This window comes from Cydia fagiglandana, chromosome 8 (genome assembly GCF_963556715.1).
Source record: "Cydia fagiglandana chromosome 8, ilCydFagi1.1, whole genome shotgun sequence".
Lineage (NCBI taxonomy): Eukaryota > Metazoa > Arthropoda > Insecta > Lepidoptera > Tortricidae > Cydia > Cydia fagiglandana.
The window spans coordinates 5,982,840-6,009,721 of record NC_085939.1 but is presented as its reverse complement, the minus strand read 5'-3'; the positions used below and the strand labels follow the sequence as shown (position 1 = coordinate 6,009,721).

Below are 26,882 nucleotides of genomic sequence, written 5' to 3'. Positions count from 1 at the left end.
TTAGATGGTATCTTATCTACAATAACTAAATGCCACCAACTTTGATAGAGTATATGTAATTATCAAACTCCGATTAGAAAGGGATTAATCACATTTATATTTTTTTTCAAATTACATTGTCAATAATAAAGTATGCAGATAAATTAGATACTTATTAAAAAAATGGTGTAAACAAGTGGGAACAATTAAGTATCGTATCTTCATCAGTATCATCCGCAATATTAAATGTGTGATGGCAACAAGAGATACGGATCTCTTATAGATCCAATCAGGCGTTTAATACATTTTTATGCATATTTCAACACATTCACTGTCCTAATCTGAATTGTCAACTTTACACTTTTCAATAAAGGGTTCCGTTTCCTCTCTGGATATTGACATTATAGAAAAAAAAATTGGTATTAACCATAGCTATGCGTTACGTTTGATTTTTTTGCGGATGAAAAGGCGGTTTCGCGCGGGTCCTCCACTTACGTCTTAAACTTGTGAGCTTTCAGATGTGGTAATTTTAGTGAAAACTACAATCTAAATCCAGTCATGTATTAAAATCAGTGATCTTCAATCCCTGGTTTATATGCATAAGTCCATATATCAGCTATGCACACACTCGAGTGAAATCGGAAGAACATTATCATGGGTTGGCAAAGGTGGCCGATCGCGAGCCACATCTCTTTTCCATAATACTCATATCTCACGTCTATGCTTTCCGGGGACTGGTATGAGAAGGTATACATAACCCACATTGATACATTAGTGACGAGTAAGAATAACACAAGTTCCCGTCCCGGCTTGATTCGTCGCAGTTTTCGAGAGTTGCTGCATCGCCGCAACCCGTCAATTATGAAAACGATTTGTATTACCATTTGTAAAGACTGAAACAAAATAAACTTTAGTTATTTGTCTATTCAATTAAATAATAATAACGCGTATAATTTAGATGGACGAGTAACGAAACGAAAGAGAAAAGAAAAGTAAATAGGTACACGGTTTTGTTAAATATGTGTCGCTACGACGAGACTCGGCACAGGACCGGGATCAGTGGCGAGCAGTCGTGTTGGAGGCCAAGACACACTTTGGGTCGCTGCGCCAGAGGAGTAAGTAAGTAAGTACGACGAGCTAGTTGGAATTAAAGTCCTTTGACTTACTTATGATTCTTACTAATCAGAAAAAAGTAGCTCATATGTTTGAGGTATTAAAAACACTCATTTAATTTCATTTATTTACTGTCTTTTGAGTAATCGTATTTAACGGTACTAATTGATGATAACGGCCTATATCTATGTTTACAACATTTATTTTTAATCGTCTGCGATTACTCACCATCATGATTGTATCTAGGAATTTTACTATGTTCAATGTTGTGATAGCGGGGATGACGGTCAGCATCGATTCTAGGAAGAACGCAGGCACGCAGATGTATAACAAGACGTCGTCTAGCCACGGGACTGGGTGCTTGTTGATGTCTAGGGATTGCGTCTTGTAGAAAACTATTCCACTGGTTACCAACAAGACTATGTGCAGTGTTAGTTTCACAATGTCAACAAAATATTGGCTGATGATTTGAAAGTCCCTAAAAAGAAAAAAAAATGAAATGAAAATATATACACAATATCAGGTTCTAAATCAGGAACTTTCTGATTGAAGGCCTCATGCGTTTTAGTAAATAGTGAGTAAAATCTTACTATGTACATAAATATTTTCGTATACAAACTTTCAACCCCCTTTTAACTTCCTTTGGTGAGAAATTTTCTATAACGCTGAAATAATCCTTACAAAAAATCGTTCTCGATACAAATTTTCAACCCTTTTTTCCACCACCTCGGGGGATGTAGGTTAAAATTATTCGTTTTCTAATATTGTGTTTTTCTAAAATGTTTCATAATAAAAATGCGGTTCCGATACAAATTTTCACCCCTTTTTTCACACCCTTAAGGAAAAAAATTACAAAACGTTGAAATCAGTTTTCTTCTATTTATAAATTACTTTTTACGAAGTTCAAGTTAATTTTATCGACTTATTCGCGACACATTTTTTTGTTATGGATATCAATTTTTGGTAAACTGACATCGATTTTAATCGACTTATAATTTGTAACTAACACTTACTCGTGTCTTATGTTGCCCAGCACGAAGCTAAGTATAATAGCAACGATGAGTAGGACGATCGTGAAAAAACTAGAGAAGAGGCCACAAAATGCGCTGCGACAGCTGATGTGGATCTCCAAAGCGTGAGGACTATTTACATCCCCACTGACGTTACTGGAAAAAATATATATTCAATTATTAAACTGACACGGATGTTCTGGATATTAAAAATTTGAAGTAAATATTCACTAGACACGAATAGCAAAAAAAACTAAAATTTAATAAAAACCTAGGGTTCATACACGCTTATATGCATAAAGTTATATTTCTATTTGATTTGAGAAACTTTTGATACACTACATGATGATGAATACGTTCATTCATTCTTGAAATATTGATTTCGGTATATCTAAAAATGTATTTTTCAGTCATTCAACAATATGCAACTACGTTCACGGAGTTTAGCGGGTTTCCAACAAGATTGCTCGAATTGAGTCAAATATTGTTGTTTTATTGTTACGTACTCACGACTATGCGTCAGAATAAAATATTGTTATATGTTTTGTTAGATACTTACGACTGTGCGTATAATGAGTGATGGAAATTTTGGACTTCCTCTGAGGAATGTCGGCATTTACCAATATTCATCCAAACCATGAAAAAGATTCCAACTGTAAAAAAAAAACAATCACGACGCTTACTTGTAAATAATCTAAATATTTTTCTTCATAGCATCAGCAAAAATGGAGCAAGCTATTTTTCTTCAAATTACAAGCTAAGGAAAAAAAGCGCTGGTAGCCTAGCGGTAAGAGCGTGCGACTTTCAATCCGGAGGTCGGCTTTCAACCCCGGTTCGTACCAAAGAGTATTTCGGAACTTATGTACGTATGTGAAAGAAGACAAGCTAAGCAAAACGAAGATTAAATATGTTTTTTTTTTCTAATCTTTTACCTACTAAAATATTGAACTCCACTGTAAACGGGTACAAATATGCTGAATATTCATCAAATACTTTTGCAGCAGCTGCAGTCGGCCTGCAAGTCTCTTGCCAGTTGAAATTCGCTGTAGCTGGGAGTACTGTAGTGTTTGTAGTATTATTAGCTAAAAAATGTAACAATAAGTAAAGCATAACATAAAATCCAAAAGAGTGACCTATCTTAGTACAATTTTCCGTCCTCAGAAGGCAGTGCGAACGGGTATTTTGGTATCTAATTCAACTAAAACATTATTAGACTGTTGGTTCAGGTGTATTAAGCAAGCTAGTCAAATTTTTTAGACCATTTATTGCCACATTTCAGAGCAGTGGCGTGAAAAATTCATTTTCACATCACCTAATTGGAAATGGGCTTTCTCTTCTTTGCTAGGAGGGATCAAAGTGGCACTTTTCTATTCCAGGATATTTTATTGGCAGTATAAAATATTAACACAATGTAATCAGTATGCACATAATCGATTACAATTTGGCAATAAAGTCGTGTATACATACTTTTGGCAACCTGTTCGTGTCGATATTTAATACTTCTCTAATACAATAAATCCGATATTTAGTAAAATGCTATATAAAGTCGATGAAGCTGACTACCGGCTCGATTCGGAAAATGAATTAGATTTCTACTAGACTTCAACAAGTTACGATATGGATAATTTAAAGAATTTCGACAAGTTATGACTTAGATATCCAAGTCACATCTAGTCCATATCTAATGTAGATCTAGTTGATCTCTAAATCGTCTCTAGACCTTGTGATTATCTCGAAATCCGAATAGGCCTGTACATATGTCACTTACTCATTTTTTTTATTTGAAGGATTTCATAGGCTCTGTACGCAAGTCTCGTTTCCGTGCTAACTGCTGCAAACCAAAGGCAAATATTTCCCGCCATCACGTGCAAGAATGCTACACGTAGTATATTCTGAAACATCATAATACATAATATTATAAGAGCAATATTTGTACCCATACAGCGATGAATGAAAGAAAAGGCGTGAATTTTTTGCATTCTGAGCTTGTTACACAGTAGACATTAAATTATTATCACAGTAGATATTGTTTAATGGTTAGTTATAACTCTTGTAATCATAAAGGAGAACAAAACTTTATAGATATTAACAAAATATAAATGTATTCCTTATAAGTAATTTTTTTCTGGAATTATCGAGAACAAGACATAAATAGTCCAACTTTTTGAAAACATTTTGCAACTTGTACATCCGTGAACGTATATAATGTTTGTATATTATGTAACCACGGGCAAATGATTAACGTTGGCTATTGGCAATCCTCATGCCATGGCGTTGAGGACTCTACAAGAATTCCAAAGTCCGTCTTAGCACCTACTTGAATTGAAGAAAGTGGGTGAGTGCCATTGTAAACATAATTTTTTCATAGAAATTTGATTAGCATGGTCCAACTAGAGCTGGATGGGTCATCTAGATTCTAGAGGCTAATTCGTTAATATAACTAATGTCTATAACAACTTGGAGTTTGAGCCCTGCCTGTTACAAAATATTTTAGGTATTGTATTTATTTTATAATAGTGTACCCAAAAAATATAACAGGCTACAAATCAACACCTGAAGTGCTCTCCCATTATGTAGGTACCTAATAGAGGCTTCTCGAACGAGTTGGATTAAATTTAATATAGAGGTTTACGGGGAAGAGGAATTTAGAATATTATCTAGATTTACGGATACGGAAAAAAATGCCAATCATTTTAAATCATTACTTTATAGGTAAGTGATAACATTGAATATTGCCGAATATTTATTGAATCTTTAATTACATTAGGTCCTATAGAAATCTTATAGTTTCCTGCTATGCGTCTATTATGTCACACATTTTATTGTATCGTTAACTTTTTCACACCTTTCCTGTAGACCTCGTAAATTTTATTTAAGAGAATCAAAAGCAAATTTTTACGCTGCACTCTTACAAGCGGGATACATTATTTCAGTCCTTGAAACTCGAATAATAGTGATAGGGCTTAGCGAAAAGAAACTGCATTTTTGGCAGAAAGCAAGCCGCTTTGCCCAGTGATACTAGGGACCACTCTGAATGATTTCATCCGAGGAAACACAAATTTCATTCACTAGAATTCAAGATGGCAGACCTTTTCCAAAATGGCGGCTGCAATATTTAAAAAAATTATAGACACAAAACGGCTGCACCGATTTTAGTGATTGATATATCGATCAATTCGTATTGACACCTATAATCGAATAAAAAATATGTCATTTAAGAAATTAAAGATGGCGGCCGAATATTAAGAAAATTGTGTTTTTTTTCCTTTAATTTTTTTTCTTCTAATGAAAATAACAACTAAATATTCTATAATATGATCACATATTATTTAATTTAAATGAAACCTGGTAATATTATCTGCAAAATAAAAAAATAATCTTAACAATCCGTTGAGTAGTTTTTGAACTATACGTATTTCAAAAGGCGCGTAACTGCCGTCCGAAACGGCCCGCTCGCGCGGCTCGCGTCAAAACTAAGAATTTATATGATTTAAAGGCAAAAAAATAGCTGAAAACATATTTACTTTATTTATTGAGCTATTAATTAATAAATAAATTGTATTTCCGCTTATTATTTGTGACCATCACGGGAAAAGGTACGGCGGCTGGCGCTTACGTCGCTTAGCACCGCAATAGTATTGGAGCGGCGTTAATAATAGCTTAAGCGCCATCCGCCCTAAGGTACCTATACCCGTGGGTTCAAATTTGTTCCTCTCTATCATCTTTATCCGATGTGGTTGAGCTGAAAGAAAAGAAAATTCATATGAAATCAGATCAAAATATACCCAATATAGGTAATTAAATTAAATATATAGAGATGAACTACGCCAAACTGTCCCGCCCCTCCATTACTATTTCAATGTGTGTAGTATTGAAATAGTAATGGAGGGCGGGACAGTTTGGCGTGGTTTACCTATAAGTACCCTTTGTTTTTGCAGTTGCATTTGCAAGTGCTGCATAGCACTGTGCAGGGTAGACCCATCCTCCGACACGTGCAGCGCATTGTTTCGCAGCCTTTTTTACAGGCGCAATGGTCCAAGTATGATAATTCACGCCATATCTCCCTGGCATCAGACCATTGCGATTCCCAACTGCCATGCATGAGATGACTTCCAACCCCAAGAGGATGGCAATGGCACAGAGGCATCATCAAGAATAAGGGTTGGTTACCAATTTATTTTTAGTAGCAAATAGTGTGAGGGGGCAGGTAGAGGAGCCTCACAGGGATGATGGGAATGAAAAGGCAGGATCCAGAGCGATGAGGGGTATTTATTATTTAAATAAAAAGGCACAATATGTGCCTTGGAGATGATGTAGATATATATCTGGAAGGTGTGCAGGGCCACAAAACGAGCACTATACTGAACTGCACGCACTTATGAATTATTACGTTTACTAATAAAAATCACACTTAAACGGTCGTGTTTAGAAACCTGGGAAGTACAGTCCGTTAGATAAAATGATGTTTATCGATCAAAGTATGTGATCGAACTGAAAATAAAAATCATTGAATGGAATTTGGAATAGGATTTGAATTTCAAAAAGGAATTTAGAATTTGTATGGTGCCAGAAATAGTATGAAGGTCGATAGTGTAACGCTTCGTTACACGCACCGTTACACTACCGGGGTCGCCCTGGAAGGGAAAATCCTGGGGCTTATGGCCAAAGGATTTTTCCGTAATGTAAATATAATGTAATGAATATGGGTATGAGTGATAAATTTAGAAGGTGGGGATGTTATATACAATGTTTATCATACAAGAGAGGCGATCTAAACATGCATACCAAAGGTCATTCATACATCATCTTATAAAATTTTGGTTAATTGTTTAACCAAAATAAGTTTCAATAGAGTACTCCTTTAAGTAGAGGACGTACTCATTAAATCGCTCTCCATTAGTATTAAGGCTTATTAATCAGTAACCACCCGCTGAATATTAATGAATCTAAATATAATATCTACAATAATGTGTACCTACAAAGAGTACGATTGTTGAAATTTATTCAACAAAATAATGCCGTATGGAATGTAGGATTACTACAAAATATCATAAGATAATTCCTTAATGGAATTAATAAATGTACTGTACGGTACGTATGTACAGTCAGCAGCAGATATACCTGAGCGGGCAAGGTGTCCAAGAAAACATATACACTTCAATCGTCACAAAAATAAGGACATCTAAGTTGTCATTTTAGCGTAGGCTTTCAGTTCGTCACATATATCCTAACTTCTGAGTTTTTCTTTAACATATACACCCTTATTTAATCACAATGACAATAACGGTTAGAAATTCAGTGGTAACTAAGCACTCAAATTCAAGCTGCTGTCATTAATACCTACACGCACTGCCAATCATGTACGTCAGCAGTCAGGGTGCCACCAGTTGCTAAGCAGTTGTTATTTCAATGGTAACTAAGCATCAACATTTTATCTGCTTAGCTTTTAAAAAAATACTGTAGCAGCTACGAATTGACACCTTTCTTAAAGAAGTATTTTATCGTCAAGTGTCAAACTTAGACAATAAATAAGTATTAGGTTCTATGAGAATGATCGGTTTTTAATTTTAACTGTCATAGGCGGCCGTTTTTCCAAACCGTAGAGCATATATTATATGTTAATATATTTATTTAGCCCGCTTATTGTACTAAAATATACTATATACTACTATAATACGATGCTCCGAATCGATCAAAGAACGAAGGAGGAAATACTAGAATTGAAACTTAACACGTTCACTGTCCCAATCTGACATGTAAACCTTATGACTTTGTAATAGAGGCTAGCCGTGGCCCCACGTGGGGTGTTAAGCATATCCAACTATGACTCCTCTGTTTATTTTGTTGGTTCCAACCATGATCCGGAAGAACGGTGCCTCCTCTTTTATTTACATCAAATGGCATTCCGCAAAGGAGTAATCTTAAGGAACGCCCACTGCGGGTTCAAACCTACAACGTCCTGTTAGAAAGTCGCATGTACGCTACATGTGACATATCTTCAAAAACATATAATATAAAACCACAAGATTAATGTAAAACCACAAATCAATAATAGAAATGAAACCCAAAAAAAAAGCTGTAATCTCTAGGTGCGTCCGACTGAGATTTGAACCCGCGGTCTCTGCTTTGAAAAGCAAACGCCTTAGTAACAAGACCACAACGTGCTTTGACAATTGGCTCTAAATTCGGCTTCAGTTAGCTTTCGCTATGTGTCACTCATTCGTTTTGATGATTCTATTCAATAAAAGAAATAGTTTGCAGTAAGTTGACTGACAGGCCCCTGTCAATGGCTGAAGAGCAAAACGTGAGATAGATGTATGTGGTGACAAGACTGTACTGCTTTCGATGATTGTCAAAACGCTTTACCTGAAATTAACATAGCTATTATTCATTCAATATACGACCATACATGTATGCTTTAAACGTCTATTTTTCCATATTGTTCAGATATATTTGACACGTTGACCGCTTAGATACCAGTGGTTTTTTGACAGCTAAGGTATCAATGATTTGTTGTAAGTGTAGAAATTAATGAATAGCGACTGTTAAGATATTTGTGACATGTTGAGCGCTCACAAGTAAATGCTACCATGACAGTCAAATACTTTTTGACAGTTTAAACGTTTACCTCTCTTTGAGCACCTGGAGTGTATAGCGACTTCTGCTGCTGACTGTACCTAAGTACGTAAATATGAACGTTATGTCAAGGGAAGAAATATACAAATAAGTATTGTTCTAACTCTGGTAGAGTTAGCTTTGAATAACGTTATATGAACGTAATATAACGTTATATAAATTAAATAGTATAAATGAACGTATAAATTCGTACTAAGTAGGTATGTACGAAATGTAATGAGTCCGAAATGTATAATGGGGATGAGATATAATTATAAATGTATAACATTATATACAATATTTTACAAGTTAGGAGCTTAGGAGAAAAGTAGCTAAGTTTGAGCCAAATAAGAATCTAATTAAGGAAAAACAGTATATTATTTATTTTAGAATTTTGGGGAGAGGTTTAAGGTCTCTAATATGCCATCGTCCGAGCATTTTGCCGGACATGTCTTGTAGGACATATACTAAGGGTGATATTTTTTTTAGGATAGAACATTTAATAAACTTGGGTGCAAGTTTAGCAGAATAGTGTTTAGGAGAATTACTAATTGCGTAATTTCGTTTCCAGACGATGTCATTTTCGTTGAATTCGAAATGTTGGTGATGTTTATTATACGATGAAGAATTGGTTTGGTGTGCTCTCCAAAGACGGGCTTGTACTTCGGAGAAGACAGGCTGGAGAAGACCAAGATTATCAGCGTATTCGTCTCTGGGCGCGAATATAATATCATCTGTGAGATCAGATTTATCGTATGCTGATCCACATGTGACTAATTCCACATGTGTTGTTTCATTTACGGAAGTATTAATAGCAAATTGTATCTTATGTAGGTTGATATCCCAATTCCTGTGGTCATCCTGTATGAATGAGGATATTGCTGTGGTAACAACTTTATTATATCTCTCCACGGGATTTGGTTGGGCGCATTTAATTGCGCAATAGTGTATTTTTGGGATCTGATAGGAGTGGAATAAATCCGTTGTCTCTTGACTAACGAATTGAGGACCATGGTCAAGAATTATGGTCTGTGGGATTCCGTACACTAGGAAAACTAGGTTTTCTAGAATATGAACGATTACTGATGACGTAGCACGTTTAATCGCAAAGAGGAGGCAGTATTTTGAAAAACAGCAAGTAACGACAAAGATGAATCTGTTGTGTTTTAGTGTAGTAGGCAAGGGGCCGATCAAATCTATTGAAATGCATTGAAAGGGTCGAGAGCATTGCTTAGGTTTACCCATTAGGCCAAGTTTTAGTTGGGTTTGGTGTTTGCAAGCTAAGCAAGTCTCGCATTTGGCAATAAAATTTGAAATATCTTTGTACATTCCTGGCCAAAAATATTTCAATTTAACTTTATTGTATGTTTTAAATGTTCCGAAATGAGCGCAAGTTGGGGTGGAATGATTTTCTGTGATAATGGGTATTCTGTACTCTAGTGGGATAACTTCTTTCCAATTATACTCAGATTGGAGTAACGAAGGGGTTTTTGAGTATCGGTATAATTTATTATTATGTATTATGTAATCTGGAGTGGTGTTGGGGTTAGAACTGTATTTAGCGTAGATATTATTATACCAGTCGTCATTGGTATTAGAACTATTGTAGTTAATAACGTCTACTGAAGGTAAGCGTGATAAAGCGTCAGGGATTAGATGATCTTTACCACGTTTATGTTTAATTTCGAAGTTAAATGTAGATAGACGAATACTCCAGCGGGCTAGACGTCCGGTTGGATTATCTAGATGGAGAAACCATTGTAATGCGGAATGGTCTGTGTAGATTGTGAACTTTAAGCCGTTGTCAAGATAGCAACGCCAATGTTCTAGGGCTAGTAAGACACTTAAGAGTTCTCTTTCTGTAATTGAGTAATTTCTTTGGGGACCAGTTAGGGATTTGCTCATATAAGCAATGGGTTTCTCAACGCCATCAAATTCTTGGGTCAGCATGGCACCGATGCCGAAGCTGGATGCATCACAGTGGACTGCGAAGGGTTTTGAGAAGTCTGGGCAAGCAAGAACAGGGGTAGAGACTAGAGCTTCTTTAATGGATTTAAAGGCATTGTCTTCTAGTGATGTCCATTTAAATGGTGGTGCTTTTTTGGAAGTGGAGGTAAGTTTAGTTAGTGGTGCAACCTTTGTGCTGAAATCGGGGATAAAGCGTCTATACCAACTTGCTGTACCTAGGAACTTTTTAACTTCTCGAGGAGTTGTGGGAGGTGGGATGTTAAGTATTGCCTTAACCTTGTCAGGATCTGTTTGAAAGCCGTGTTCATTAACTATGTAACCAAGATATTTAAGTTCTTTTTTGAAAAATGAACACTTGGGGAAGTTTATAGTAATGTTGGCTTGTACTAGCCTTTGGTAAACTTTATTAAGTAAAGTGATGTGTTCATCGAAAGTATTACTTATGATGATAATATCATCTAAGTAGGTAAATACTGAGTTATCAAGGTTTTCAGAAGGGAATAACGCATCCATAAAGCGTTGTTGGGTAGCAGGGGCATTAGTCAATCCAAAAGGCATTACGCGAAACATGTACATGCCTTTTGAGGGTACATGGAAACTAGTTTTAGGTCTATCAGAAGGGCGTAGGGGTATTTCCCAAAATGCTTTTGCTATGTCTATCGATGATAGATATTTAGCATTTTTTAGATTATCTAGAATGTCAGAAATGAGTGGGAGTTTGTAGGCATCTTTGCGCGTAATCGAATTTAGTTTACGGCTGTCGATGCAAAAACGCCACGTTCCATCTTTTTTAGGAGTTATTATGACAGGGTTTAGCCATGGGCTTTCACAGGGTTCGATAACATTAAGCTTTAGCATTTCATCAACTTCTTTGCATAAAGCTTTTTGTTTCTCTGGAGAAAGCCTATAGCATCGCTGTTTGATTGGTGGATGGTCACCGGTATCTATGTGATGTTCAATGAGGTGGGTTCGTCCTAAGGGTTTGGTTTCTGTTGAAATATTTTTAAATTTTTCAATAATAGTATCTGAAATTAACTGTTGAGTTTCAGAAAGGTTGTCATAATAAGTGATGTGTTGGTCGCAGGTGGAAATAACTAGGGTATCTATATGTTTATCAGAATATGACGTTATGTCAGGTAATATGTGGGGAGCTATATTGAATTTTCTCCAAAAATTTGTGCCTAGAATCAAGGGTTGCTTTACAGTAGGGATAACATGAGCGGTAATAATAGCCACAATATTTTTGTACGAAATTGGTAGTTGAATTGTACCAATAGAGTATATAGGGTAGCCGTCGGCTACAGAGCCTACGACTTTATGGTCGTAATTTATGGTAAAATTGTGGGATAAGAGAATTTTATGGGAATTATTTCCGAAAATAGTTAAAGCACTGCCACTGTCTAAGAGGCCACATAAAGTTAAATTATTTGTCTGGATGTTGACATAAGGTCGTTCATCGTATGGATCTTGAGTGAAAAGTGCTGATGTAGTATTGTATGATGACATAAATAATTTAATGGTATCTAACCATTGTTTCCATTCTGTAGCAGTAGTTTTATTTAAGTTACTTTTCTCCTTTATGCGTTTTTTGGAAATTTATGGCAAACTATACATTTTGCAAAAGTGACATTTTGTTTGCCACAGCGGAAGCATACTATATTTTTACTTGTACAAATATCTAAAGAATGATCGTTTGTTCTGCAACGCGGACAGGAGTAACGTAACGTAGAAGGTGGTGCTGTTACAGTATGGACCGGTTTATTAAATGGGAATGGTGGTATGTACGGTTGGGAAGGGGGGGTATGGTTAGAATCTTGTTGAATGTTGGTATAGTTGCTAGAGCTATAAGTAGAGGTAGTATTACAGCTTTCGTACCATTTGCACGATTGGAATAATGTGTCTATAGACGTAACATCTGTAGGAACTAATCTGGAACTGTAATAAGGGCTCATGTTTCTACGGAGGATATCTATTTTTTGTTTTTCAGAAAGGGGTTCATGTAATTTGGAAAAGAGGGCTTCCATGGCTGAAAAATACATTATTATTCGTTCATGTTGTTTTTGTTTACGGGAATGTATATTTTGTAGTAAGTTGTGGTCATGGTCATGCAATTCGAAATCTTTTAAGAAGTGGGTTTTAAATGATTTCCAATCTGTAAGGGTTGTTTTCTTTGACCTATACCAATCTAAAGGAGTGCCTGATAAAAAATCGTATATATATTTGTGTAAGCGTTTGTCGTCAATGTTACGCGCAATTGCAAACTCTTCGATGTTTCGAATAAAATCATAAGGGCAACTATCGCCTTTATAGTTGAATTTTTTAAAATCGCTTGGTTTTGCTTCAGAGAGGTTGGTTAATTTTCGAGCAAGTAGGTCTAAATTTGTGGAATCATCTATCAAAGAGGTTGCTGACGCGTAAGTTGACGTTGTTGTTGACGGTTGTGACATGTTAAATTTTGTTTGACATTTTGACAAAAATTCGCATATTTTCGAACAGTTGTCAATAATTTCTGGAGATAATTCAGTGGTAATATGGAGACGTTCTATTCTGTTATATAAATGAAATAAGAAAACCGCTATTCTATCGTGCTTCGCTTGGTTGGTGGTCGCAAGCTGTAGCTGAGAAGAAACTATTGTGAGGCATCTGCTAATTTCGGTGATATCCTGTTCAAGATCATATGGGCTGGAGAGATTCGAACACGGGTCCGCGAATAAATTTGGAGTGAGGAGCTGTCTTAAATCATCAGCCTGCGCGGTGGCTGGGAACTGAATGTTCCTGAGTTTGAGCTCATAGATGAGTTCAGGTTTATTTAATAGTGCTGGATTCATTGTTTATTAAAGTGGATACCTATCACGAAGAGAATAATTGATGTTATCAATATAAATAAAATATGTAGTTATTAAATTTTATTTTTTATTGAATCGAAAGGAGAAGTTTATTGTGATATTAGGCTTAGTTGTGTATATTTATTTAATCGGGTGAAGGATAAGCTATCGGATTATCTCCAACAGTACTGCCGTAAGTCAGGATTGGTTCGCACTTCAGTGACTCCAAGGAGTTTTAAAAACACTTAGGATTGAAACCAATTTGTGAGATTTCAGTGGAAATCTTGGATTGTGTAATTGTATGTGATAGATGTTTTGTGTAATCACTATGTTAAGAGTTTTGTTACGTGGCGCGACAAAAAGCGTAGGACGCTGGCATAATAGGGATTAGAAAATAGATATAGATAAATTGGTATAAGATGATGAATGATGATAGATGCGTGATTATGTATATGTAATTGGTGATTTAAGGGGGGAATTTTGGTTAAACGGTTGAGGATTAGATAAAAGGTTGGTTGTAAAATAGAAAATTAAATAAAATGATGTTAGGCCGAGAGATATTGCGAAAATTTGAGTTGGGTCGACTATAACCTTTTAGAATTTTGAAAAGATCTTAAAGCTAGCAATTACAAACAATATAAAAAAAATTGGTAGAATAAGGAAAAATGTAGAACTGGAACAGCTGGTTGCGGTTGTTGGGTAGGAGCAGGTGCTGGCACGGAGGAACTGGAACGGGCTGCTCAGCGTCGTAGGGCGGGTGGGTGTCTTGTCAGGTCCGGGTTTGAGCACGTTGATGGCGCCAGTGTGAGGGGGCAGGTAGAGGAGCCTCACAGGGATGATGGGAATGAAAAGGCAGGATCCAGAGCGATGAGGGGTATTTATTATTTAAATAAAAAGGCACAATATGTGCCTTGGAGATGATGTAGATATATATCTGGAAGGTGTGCAGGGCCACAAAACGAGCACTATACTGAACTGCACGCACTTATGAATTATTACGTTTACTAATAAAAATCACACTTAAACGGTCGTGTTTAGAAACCTGGGAAGTACAGTCCGTTAGATAAAATGATGTTTATCGATCAAAGTATGTGATCGAACTGAAAATAAAAATCATTGAATGGAATTTGGAATAGGATTTGAATTTCAAAAAGGAATTTAGAATTTGTATGGTGCCAGAAATAGTATGAAGGTCGATAGTGTAACGCTTCGTTACACGCACCGTTACTCTTGCGTACCAAGTTGACCGACGAATGTGCTATTTGTGGGTCATATCGGTAGCAGGTGAACTTTTCCAGCATAGCCATGATTTCCTCAGGAAGGCTTTGTAATGGCTGCGATATTTCTTTCAAAGCTGGTATAACTTCAGGGTGTGTCAACCAAGTTTTGAAGCAAGACTTCTTTCCTTTTGTATGGAAGTAAGTAGTGTCACACCCTGTAGATGCGTGAAAGTCACGAAGAGCGATTTGTCGGTCAGGACCCAAAGTATTTGCTATTTTATGAACATCGACATAACGGCCTTTATTTGCAGTCGTATTTTGATTTAGGGAATTTGACTAGGGAATTAGGCGTATTTTGATTAGATCTTCCGAGACAGATGTTTTGGTGTTATTGATATCATATAATCAAACTTTAATTGAGAGTGGCCTGCAAGAGTTATGGCTAATAACTGGGACTGCAAATAAACGCCGTTATATCGATGTTCATAAATAGCAAATACTTTGGGTCCTGACAGATTAACCGCTCTTCGTGGCTTTCACACATCTACAGGGTGTGACACTACTTCTTACTTCCATACAAAAGGAAAGAAGTCTTGCTTGAAAACGTGGTTGTCACACCGTGAAGTTACACCAGCTTTGAAAGAAATATCGCAGCCATTACAAAGCCTTCCTGAGGAAATCATGGCTATGCTGGAAAAGTTCACCTGCTACCTATATGACCCACAAATAGCACATTCGTCGGTCAACTTGGTACGCAAGGAGCTATTTGCTACTAAAAATAAATTGGTAACGAACCCTTATTCTTGATGATGCCTCTGTGCCATTGCCATCCTCTTGGGGTTGGAAGTCATCTCATGGCAGTTGGGAATCGCAATGGTCTGATGCCAGGGAGATATGGCTTGAATTATCATACTTAGACCATTGCGCCTGTAAAAAAGGCTGCGAAACAATGCGCTGCACGTGTCGGAGGATGGGTCTACCCTGCACAGTGCTATGCAGCACTTGCAAATGCAACTGCAAAAACAAAGGGTACTTATAGGTAAACCACGCCAAACTGTCCCGCCCTCCATTACTATTTCAATACTACACACATTGAAATAGTAATGGAGGGGCGGGACAGTTTGGCGTAGTTCATCTCTATATATTTAATTTAATTACCTATATTGGGTATATTTTGATCTGATTTCATATGAATTTTCTTTTCTTTCAGTTCATCCACATCGGATAAAGATGATAGAGAGGAATAAATTTGAACCCACGGGTATAGGTACCTTAGGGCGGATGGCGCTTAAGCTATTATTAACGCCGCTCCAATACTATTGCGGTGCTAAGCGACGGAAGCGCCAGCCACCGTACCTTTTCCCGTGATGGTCACAAATAATAAGCGGAAATACAATTTATTTATTAATTAATAGCTCAATAAATAAAGTAAATATGTTTTCAGCTATTTTTTTGCCTTTAAATCATATAAATTCTTAGTTTTGACGCGAGCCGCGCGAGCGGGCCGTTTCGGACGGCAGTTACGCGCCTTTTGAAATGCGTATAGTTCAAAAACTACTCAACGGATTGTTAAGATTATTTTTTTATTTTGCAGATAATATTATCAGGTTTCATTTAAATTAAATAATATGTGATCATATTATAGAATATTTAGTTGTTATTTTCATTAGAAGAAAAAAAATTAAAGAAAAAAGCACAATTTTCTTAATATTCGGCCGCCATCTTTAATTTCTTAAATGACATATTTTTTATTCGATTATAGGTGTCAATACGAATTGATCGATATATCAATCACTAAAATCGGTGCAGCCGTTTTGTGTTTATAATTTTTTTAAATATTGCAGCCGCCATTTTGGAAAAGGTCCGCCATCTTGAATTCTAGTGAATGAAATTTGTGTTTCCTCGGATGAAATCATTCAGAGTGGTCCCTAGTATCACTGGGCAAAGCGGCTTGCTTTCTGCCAAAAATGCAGCTTTCGATGTAAATATCGCCGTAAGCCCTACTACTATAAAAAAAAACGTGTTATGAATGTACCCAAAATTTGATAGAAGGTAACTTTTTCTGAAATAAGTTTGACCCGTGACCGTAATTAAATTAAATTTAAATGTAAGGGAAATCTTATAGTTCTTTGCTGAACTATATTAATCAGTCCATGGATCGTGGGCACTTACTGTGTGTTTAACGATGATCAAATTCGAGTAGTTAAAGATGAAGAATAACTGCAGGAAAATGTACAAGCACTGCAACAGGCCGGCGGCGTACTCGGACACGTTGATGCACTGGGCGTTGCTGACGGCGAGGCTCCAGTGCACGGTCACCACCAGCAACACGGTGTGCACGAAGTGGCCCAACGCGAAAGCTGTGGACAATATACAGTTTTAATAGGTATGTATTTTTCATAAATTTAAGTGGAAATAATTACTGTCTCAGATGAGACTTGAAGTCACGCGGCCTTTGGATATTGGATATATTCAATTGTCACCCAAGGCAGTATATTTTCAACTTTTAAAATTTATTCTAAGCTTAATAGCGTCATTCGCAGACATTTCTGCTTGTTAAAAAATAAATCTGTATTTATTCATGTAGAATAAAAACCATCTTCTGGTTTAATGCAAGTTAAAAAAGATTGGTTGTTGCTTAAAATAATAGTGACTGTTCTTTACGGAATAAGGTTCAATTTCGATTGCAGGTGAATCTCAAAGCAAATGCGTCTGGTTTCTAAACATATTTTATTGTAACTAACGAGAGGCTATACATCTAGGTAGGTATAGGTATAGTACGGGGACGGAAATCGACAGAACATACCGCCCGCCAAAAACAACAGTTTTTAACTTAAATAAGCAAAATACATAACCTAAAACTTACGTACATAATTGCTCGAACAGATGCATCCAAAACACATAAGTACCACAAGCACTAACATCATAACCGTATGTTTTAAGTTCAACACTAATAAACACAACTACTGAATTGGATGCATTTCACTTGCATAACAACAAATAACTAACTACAATTCAAGCGACGCTGGCGGGAGCCAAAGCAAGATGATAACTGATAAATAATATTCGATAATTACAAGTAAACAACTAACTGCCTGCGTCGCGTAGGTAATAATTGCGTGCCCGCGTAGGGTATCTTTATAAACATTTTAGTACCTAAGCTTACTTCTAAATACAAGATCAATATTAGTTAAATAGGTCAACCATAATAACAAAAACATGTTATAAAGCATGCACTTTAGTGGACTGTATAAATAAAAATATTTTGTTTAACCGACTTTATAAAAAGAGGTTCTATGTGTGTATTGTATGTATGTTTTTTGTTTGTTTTCATGGATGACGTGAAGCATAACATCTTAATATCTAGGTATTCTTTTAACAAACATATCGTTCTATTAAAAAAAACAAGTTGAATAGGTAAGTAAACAAGGAAAACTTAATATCTAAACACATGAAAGGTTTACAAACCTATTTTGCGTGAGCATTGAATTACGTTTATATGTTATTACAATGGTATGCTTAAATGCTGATTATAAAAATTCAGGGATCCGCTCGGTAACCCAACATCAAGAATTGACCCAGAGGGGATCCGTGTTGTATAAACTTAACATCTACATAATGTAATTAATGCATCCATCTATAAATGCGTAAATAACATAAACTTTAGTTTTTTTTTATTTATACTTAACGTTAAATTACATAAGACAAAGTATTTAGCGCTTGGAATAAATACCTAATACAACAATGATGTTTTTTTAGCAAAATAGCTTGTATCGCAAATCTTTGTGCTTATGTATTGAGTAGGTATTACAAATTACAACTACAGTCGGCCAGAATTATTAGTACCTAAAATTTATTAACACTCGAAATAAATTTAACCGCCCACCATAGCTCATTATTTTTCACTACAGACGTAAACTTTCTATTAATCTGCAGTTGTAGGTAACAATATTAATTTAGACAACAACGGTCTTATTAGAATGTGATCGCCCTTATACAGGACCTTTACAACACGTACTAAGTTATCAGGCCCTGCGTGCAGTGCCGTGATCTTGCCTAGCAACCACTTGGCTGGTGGTAAGTCTTGCTCTTTCATAATGACAACATCTCTTATACAGGGTGATTTTACCACATTGTACCACTTATCGTCTTCATCTACATACGGGGTAAGTATAATTAATGAACTTTTGTTTCTAACCTTTCCTTTCTTTTTCAGGTCTTCAAATTCTTCGCTATATATTAGTTCCTGATAATACCTTACACAGCAGTTTTCAACTTCATTCAACTCATTAGCACTCAAGATATCATCTTTTTTGTTTTTATAATCTAGAAATCTCTTACATTGAGCTATCACTCTTTTCATCCTGACTATCGACGAAAATCTCTCCCAAATAGGTGCGTCTTGTACTGACGTGTGGAATGATTTCTTGCTTTCTAGATCTGTTGTTGGAATAGTAGTGGCCCTTAACACCTCAGTGTTTGTTTCCTTTAACCATACGGGTCCACTCCACCAAAGTTCATTGTTTGTGAGTTCACTTGCCTTAATACCTCTTGAGGCAAGATCAGCTGGGTTGTCTCCCGACGAAACGTGTCTCCGCCTATCATTGTCTATATAATGGATGATCTCCGAGACTCTGTTGCCTACGAATACTTGCCAGCGGCTGGGTGGGGACTGCAGCCATGCAAGAACCACCATAGGGTCTGTCCACGCATAGATTCTGTGCATAGGTATGTTAAATAATCCTGAAACTTCATGCAGCAGCTTTGCCAATAACACCGCAGCACAAAGTTCCAGCTTCGGGACCGTCAATTGTTTCAGGGGAGCTACTTTTGTTTTTGAAGCTAACCTCGTGACATGAACAATGTCGTGCTCAGATAAAATCACTCTCTTTGTTACAGGTATCCTGCTTGCTGGTAAGTTTACTGAAACGTGAAAAGTATCATCCTTTCTATCCCAGGTAAGTCCCAGTATTTTTATTATTTTATCTAATTTAATCTCTTTCTTGTCTTTTACAGGTTCCGGAGTCTTCGTGCCATCAATCAAGTCCTTCAGGAGTTCTTCAGAGTTACTAGACCACTTCTGCATCTCGAAGCCATTTGCCTTTAATAATTCATTGATTTCTTTACAGGTTTCTTTCATTTCGTCGAGATCTTCGTGACCTGTCATAAGGTCATCCATGTAAAAGGAGTTTCTTGCTACCGCTGCTCCTCGAGGGTAGTTGTCTTGTTCATCATCAGCTAAACGTTGAAGCGTACGGACAGCCAGATGAGGTGCAGCTGCTGTCCCAAATGTAACCGTAAGTAGCTTGTGACTATCTATCTTTTCAGATGTATTATCCCGCCATACTATGCGTTGTAAATCTGTGTGTTTGTCATTCATTCTTACCTGACGATACATCTTTATAATATCGCCAACAACACAGATTTTGTGAGTTCTCCATCTAAACACCAGACTACGTAGATCTGGCTGTATTGTAGGTCCTACCATCATGCTGCTGTTTGCGGAACATCCATTAGGGCCATTAGCTGACGATTCAAAATCTACGCGCAGCTTTGATGTTTCCTTACCTTCTCTTATTACAGCACAATGCTCAAGATATACTGCATTACCTTTATCTTCTGTGTCGACCTTCTTCATATGGCCTAACTGTAAGCACTCGTGTATAACTCTGGTGTATTCTGCTTTCAGGTGCTCGTTTCGGGCGAACTTCCTTTCCAGCTGCTCTAATCTCATTACTGCCTGACGCTTTGTATTTCCACACGACCTTACAGTGTCTTCAAAATTTGTTTTTAAAGGAAGCTGTACTACATACCTCCCTGTCTCGTCCCTCGTTGTTGTTTGTTGATATATTTCCTCGCACTTTTCTTCCTCTTTCGTCCACATGCTGTGCTTCTGGTATAGTTCAGGCTCTACCTCACAAAACCCTTTCTTATTATCTTCTTCAATTTGTGTTGTAACATGTAGACTTGTAATGTGCTGTGAAACAGTAAATGATGCATTAGTATCTGTATTAGTTTTCTTACCCCCTGACAAAATCCAGCCCAGGTGTGTTTTTTGAGCAATAAAATTTCCTGGTCCTTTCATTAAACCTGCTTCTAGGATTTCGCTGTAAACTCTCGTACCAAGAATAATGTCATTCCTCCTTGGTGAGCCATAGGTGGGATCAGCTAAATCTAATTCGTTAACTTGTGGCCAATTAAGGCTTCTTATTTCCCTAGATGGTAGCTGACTGGTTACAGATTTCAATACATAAGCATCTACATTTATACAATAGGAAATATCGTACCTTGATTGAATGCGTAACGTTACCCTATGTTTGAAAGTCGTCTCACACTCCTCAATACCAGAGATCACTCCGCTGATTTTAGTTTTCTTCAAACCCAGCAAGTCGACCGCCCTTGCAGTCACGAAGGACTCCTCTGATCCCTGGTCTACCAGAGCCCGAAGCACGTGTGACTGCCCCGACTCCGCTGTGACATGCACCATTGCTGTCGTCAACAAGGTGCCTTGACCAGGTTGTAGAACTTGTAATGTGCTCGACGCGTGCGCCACGACGACGGTTTGTATCTTTTCTTCATTGTTGTTATTTGTTTCTCCAGACGTATGCGATTCTTCACTTGCTTGTTTATCTCGGTGCAGTAACGAATGATGCTTTCTTTTGCAAATTTGGCAAGTTGTCTTTTGTTTACACTTAAATACACTGTGGTTCGGTATTAGACAGTTAAAACATAGATTATTTTTCTGCACAAAACTGTATCTGTCTTCTATCGTTTGCTTAGAAAACTGTTTACATTGATAAATGTAATGATCTTCGTTACAGAATGTGCACTTTACTTCACTCGTTGCAGTTACATGAAACATCTTTGTTTTCACAGGTTTGTATACTTTACTTGCAGGCTCAACCATCTCCAGAGTACGGAACCTATTTTCCAGGAACGATTTTAATTTATCAAAACTAGGTAAGTCGTCCATCTCATCTCTGCTTATTAACTCTTCCCATTCCTTGTGAGTGCTCGAGTCTAATTTTGACACTATGGAATAGTTAATAATTGCGTCCCAATTATTCGTAGGTAAGCCCAGATGTTTCAGTGCACTCATGCATTCCACCGAAGTGTCCAACAATTGTCTTAAAGCTGTAGCCGATTCGTGTGTTAACGTTTTTTGTGTAAAGAATTTCTTAAAAACACAATTAGCTATGTATCTCTTATTGGCATAACGTTTCTTCAGTACTGACCAAGCTTCTTTATAATTTTCAGCGGTTATTGAAAATTGTCGTAATAATGCCTCCGCTTCTCCAGCTAAACTGCTCTTTAGGTAATGTAGCTTTTGAACATCTTGCAAGGATTCATTGTTGTGCACTAATGCCATAAATAAGTCATGGAAAGACTGCCATTCAGTGTAATTGCCATTAAACGTAGGTAGCGAAATTCGTGGCAATTTTACTTCACTACTATTCGATGTATTCGATGTACTAGGTGTAAGTGTTTGTTTAGACTCACTTTTTGTCGGAACCATACTTTCTAACTTAGACATCATTTCGCCTTTGTATGTGTAATACTCTTCTTCAAATGCTTCAAACGTGTTATCGGCGAAATAATTTGTAGCTTGACGCTGTTCCATAGGAACCGACAAAATTAACTTTTCATGTACGATTTGAAACTCTTTCCAGTACATTTCCAGTGTATCTATTCTTCCCTTCACATAACCAGCCGTTAATCTCTCCTTAGGAGATTTCTTGTAGTTAACGTACGCCTTTTTCACCTTTTCTAGCGTATCGGCTTGAATAACTATATGTCTTTCAATTTTCTCCATTGTAGTATATGTCTATCACAACTAATAAATCAATAGTCTATCACATATAGTCAAAAACACAGCAATAAAAGTACGTAACCACTATAGGAAAGTTCCACTCCTTTGTTAACTTTTTATGTGTAGGGTAAGCGAGCGCCACACGAAATTGTCCAACAAATTTACCGAAATCACGGCGACTCACTATTGTAATACACGGCAAAGTACTGTCTTATTTGTAGTTAACAACACAAAACGTTATATCCACGATACACCTTGTCCTTTGTCCGATTATCACACGTAATTAATTTGCAAAACTATTTTTGTAAAAACACTGAATTGTCTGAATCCTTAAAGTTCTTTTGGCTTAATTCACTTTTGTTACATATTTGTCCGACTAATTAACCACATTTTGATATGTATTTAACGTTATTTCACCGAAATTACACCAATTTTCTATTGAACCAATTATTTTTACGTGTCACTGTTCAAGCATCCTGGTTCGAATGGACCATGTTCTTTACGGAATAAGGTTCAATTTCGATTGCAGGTGAATCTCAAAGCAAATGCGTCTGGTTTCTAAACATATTTTATTGTAACTAACGAGAGGCTATATGTACATCTAGGTAGGTATAGGTATAGTACGGGGACGGAAATCGACAGAACAGTGACATTGAATTTGTTTACCTATTTAAAATAATGCAATTGGAAAAATATTTGTTTCATGCCATTGCGGTGTTGTGCGATCATGGAAGCCAAACAACGAAGCCAGGCGTGGCTCACTCCGCGATTTCGTCGCTTTGCTACATGTAGCTTAAAGTACATCCGCTCCACCCCAATTTTGGGGATAGCCATAAGCCGCGCGTGGCGCTGTCGCCACCTTGCGGCCATATCTGTGCTGATCGTAACAGACGCGTTTGTTAGAGAGTGAGTCTTCTGTACCTAGTACTATTATTTATTCTGTGACGAAGCCAAAAGGTAAGTGGGTCATTCTTTTACATTTATGGTAAAAAAAAGTACATATGATAGATTTGAATACGTATACTTATAAAAATTGTATTTCCAATTGTACCTGAACTTGGTCCACGTAGGTATCAAAACTCACGTCACGAAAAAACGGTCATTTCTCATAAATAAGAATACTTAAATGGTAATTTTACCATACCGGCAGCACCCAATTTCAAGTAAACACTTCCGGCGTGTCGGCCCTCCGCAAAGCAGTAGCTGTGTTCAATCTGCTCCAGCTCCCGTTCATGCGCAGGCGCAGGTGGGATGAATGCACTTGATACGTCTAGTTCATTGCTGTTGTTCAAGTTTCTGCCATTTTCGTGCAAGTGTGCATCGTACTGTAAATGACAATAATTATACCAATTATTGTAATTACAAAAATAACCTTTGAAGTAAGTACGGGATATTCAGGGCATTCCGAATGTCGAAAACCGTCGGATAGTTCCGAAAAATAACACTTTTAATTTTGGTTGATTTTCAACTTAAAGTTTCGTATAACTAAAATCTTTTTTTCATGAAAATACTTAATTTATGGTATTGCAGGTATTTCATTAATATAAAGTCAAATAACAAACATACAAGTCTTCAACGCTTTTCTTCTATTGTAAAAAAGATTTGACTTAAGTAATTAATTAATTCAGTGCTGTCCTATTTATTGGGTCGTAGAAACCAACTGTCATAAATTGTTATTTAATAATATGTAGTAATAAATGATTAGATTGATTAGTTAACTAAAGTACCTGTTGTAGTGACCGCATCAATATTAAGGGGCCCACTGATTAACAGTCCACCGGATGGTATCTGCCTGTCAGTTGTTCGGAACTGTTAACTTTTTGTTCTAATTTTAGAAATGTTTACGAATGCTTTATTATTTAACTTGGTCCTATTGGTGGTATTGATCTGAAAGGCCTGGTCAATATTTCTTTAATTATATGACATCAATCAGTGTACACTTTAATATACAATATATTATCTACTTCTACTGTCACCATTAAAAAAAAATAAGATGCTTTGTTCCCTAGTTACATTGGTCCTAATTGACCATAGCGCTAATGAATAGAATGACTTGGCAAGGGCCGTGTGCGATTGCCAAGTTGTATTATTTATTTAAAAAATGTTCTATAAAATTACATGGAAGGACCTACTTGAGCGCGTCAGTTATTCGCAACGTTATTTTGGTTTGATAAATTAACTTAAAGTTTTATTACATCAAAGAATCAATTGCAGTGATTTTAGCTTTTCTTAACTATGCTAGTTAGATTATATTATAAAAAAAATACCTGTCTTAGATAATGTAGTTCTCGCTGCTCTTCCTTATTTCTTAAAGCTTCTACCTGCTTCCGTATTCTTCTGGTGAACAGCTTGACGTCCACGATTAATATACACAGTATTATCAGACCGGTTACTGTTATGTAGATGGTTATTATCTGAAATTTAGTTATTTTTAAATTAATATTCGTAAAATAAACGTTCGTTATTTAACATATGTTTACATAATATGAAAGTGATTATAAATATAAAATGTACAACAACCAACTTTTAGAGATTGGATCCAATACGGGAAACCATTTTTTTTAATCACTTAACAAGCGCAAGCTTATGGTGAAACGAAATAACATAAATTTAAATACCCAAAACAGATGATTTTAGATATCCTCTATATATATAGAATCCTCTTCGGTTTAAAATGGTGGTTACTTAAAATTAAGTATTTTTTTTTTTTACAATTTTGAGATCATATTTGTTATTAAAAACCAAAATATAAACTGGCATTTAAATCCAACGTATAGTGTTATGCTGTCACATTATGGCTTTGCAACTTTGAACTTTGCTTGCTACACTCCATATTTGCAACATTCAGTTATTATTGATACTCACAGGAGACCATCTATCGTTGATGAGTGCTGTCGTCACAAGTACTATTGCTGCTAATATTATCAAAAAGGCTGAGTAAAGAAATCCCAGAACGTATGACAGACGTTTTCTGAAACAAGTCATTCGTATATTGTTAATACTTACGGTGAAGTTCATAAATATCTTATCAATCAAACATTCCAAAAATATATTTAGACGACCTTATTGTCAGTGTATTAGAGGCGTGTAAATATTTATTTTGGAACGTTGGCTTGTATAGATATTTGTAAACTCGACTGTAGCTACCGTACTGGCCAATAATTTGTTACCAAATTAATTTTTAACAGGCAGAAACGGCTCTGCGAACGATGCTACTAACTAAGATTAGAATAAATTTAAAAGTGGAAAAATTTCTGTCTTGCGCTGAAAAATTACTGGCAGGACGCTGGAGTATCGATCCAGAGACCGTTAGTCCAAGTCTCACCCAAAACAGTACTTTTTTTTCACTTTTAAATTTGTTATCAGTTCGTTAAAACCAACTATCATAGTATCTAAAATGTGTTTTAATTTAAACCAAAGATTTGCTTATTGTCAATTAAATATTACGTTCTCAAAATTCCTAAAACAATCATAGATAGGTACTTATCTTTTTTCTACAATACCTACCATAAAATAGAATGTACAATCCATATTGTAAAAAAAAAACAAATCCCTCCCTTTATTTGCACCACAACAATGTTTTTCTGTAATGAATGATCCATTTTCACCAATGGCACTCGGTTTTCGTTTATAGTTGCAATGCCTAATGGTCACGCTCTTATCATCTGTCATCGTAGCCGACGTAGCCGTCACTTTTTAACAGGTATGCAAGTACGAGACGAGAGTGATTCATGAGTCTCAGATGATAAAAGTGCATCCATCATATCCGTACAGCTTTGCAATACAGCATCAAATGGTATAAACTGCCTGCACTGAAAGTTTAAAATTATAATAAAATGTACATACATAGTCGTTGCTCTCTTTTCGCAAGGAGGCGTTGGTAACGGATTGAAGGTGTCGTGCTGGTCCTGTAGCGAATGTGCTGACCCTATTTCCAATGGACCTGCTGGTGCCATCCTTCACCAGATTTTTTACCTCATTAAAACTGAACACCTGAATCTATATTTTAACTAGCGATTTAAATAACATTAACAACGTCGAAGGTTTATTCAAAACATTCAGACACTTCATTCAATTATAATGACACACTTCTGCCGTCACATACACACACAACAGGAGGTTAAAGTTTATGTATATATCGTTTTTAAGAATTGCGAAGAACTCACATTGCACACAAATAATCCGTTTAACCACAAATGTGTAAATACACACGTCAATGTTTTATTCAGAATTTAGGTGTGTCTTATCTTTTGAGATAATGTTATTTTATCTTAAGATTATTTTTCTTTTCAAATTCAATCTTTTATTTATTTAACTAACACTGATCTTTCAAATCGGGCAT

General features: G+C 36.3%; 1 protein-coding gene across 1 annotated transcript; it reads right to left on the bottom strand.

The window, feature by feature from the left end:
• LOC134666527 (proton channel OtopLc-like) lies at positions 1 to 26,515 on the bottom strand. The gene is made up of 11 exons (XM_063523716.1): positions 26,387 to 26,515; positions 25,406 to 25,511; positions 24,808 to 24,954; positions 23,685 to 23,865; positions 16,903 to 17,090; positions 3,871 to 3,994; positions 3,035 to 3,184; positions 2,662 to 2,755; positions 2,106 to 2,258; positions 1,321 to 1,570; positions 1 to 872 (listed from the first exon to the last, which is right to left on the bottom strand). Exons 1-11 carry the CDS (start codon positions 26,494 to 26,496, stop codon positions 549 to 551), a joined length of 1,827 nt encoding a protein of 608 aa, XP_063379786.1. The 5' UTR covers positions 26,497 to 26,515; the 3' UTR covers positions 1 to 548.
• Positions 26,516 to 26,882: the final 367 nt, after the last annotated feature.

What these genes read in the sequence shown, in the direction of transcription:
- LOC134666527 (XM_063523716.1), bottom strand. Translation starts at nt 26,496, where the DNA reads ATGGCACCAGCAGGTCCATTGGAAATAGGGTCAGCACATTCGCTACAG. An exon ending in AACTACATTATCTAAGACAG is followed by an intron (nt 23,866 to 24,807) that starts GTATTTTTTTTA and finishes TGTCATTTACAG; the next exon opens with TACGATGCACACTTGCACGA. An exon ending in TGATCATCGTTAAACACACA is followed by an intron (nt 3,995 to 16,902) that starts GTAAGTGCCCAC and finishes ATGATGTTTCAG; the next exon opens with AATATACTACGTGTAGCATT.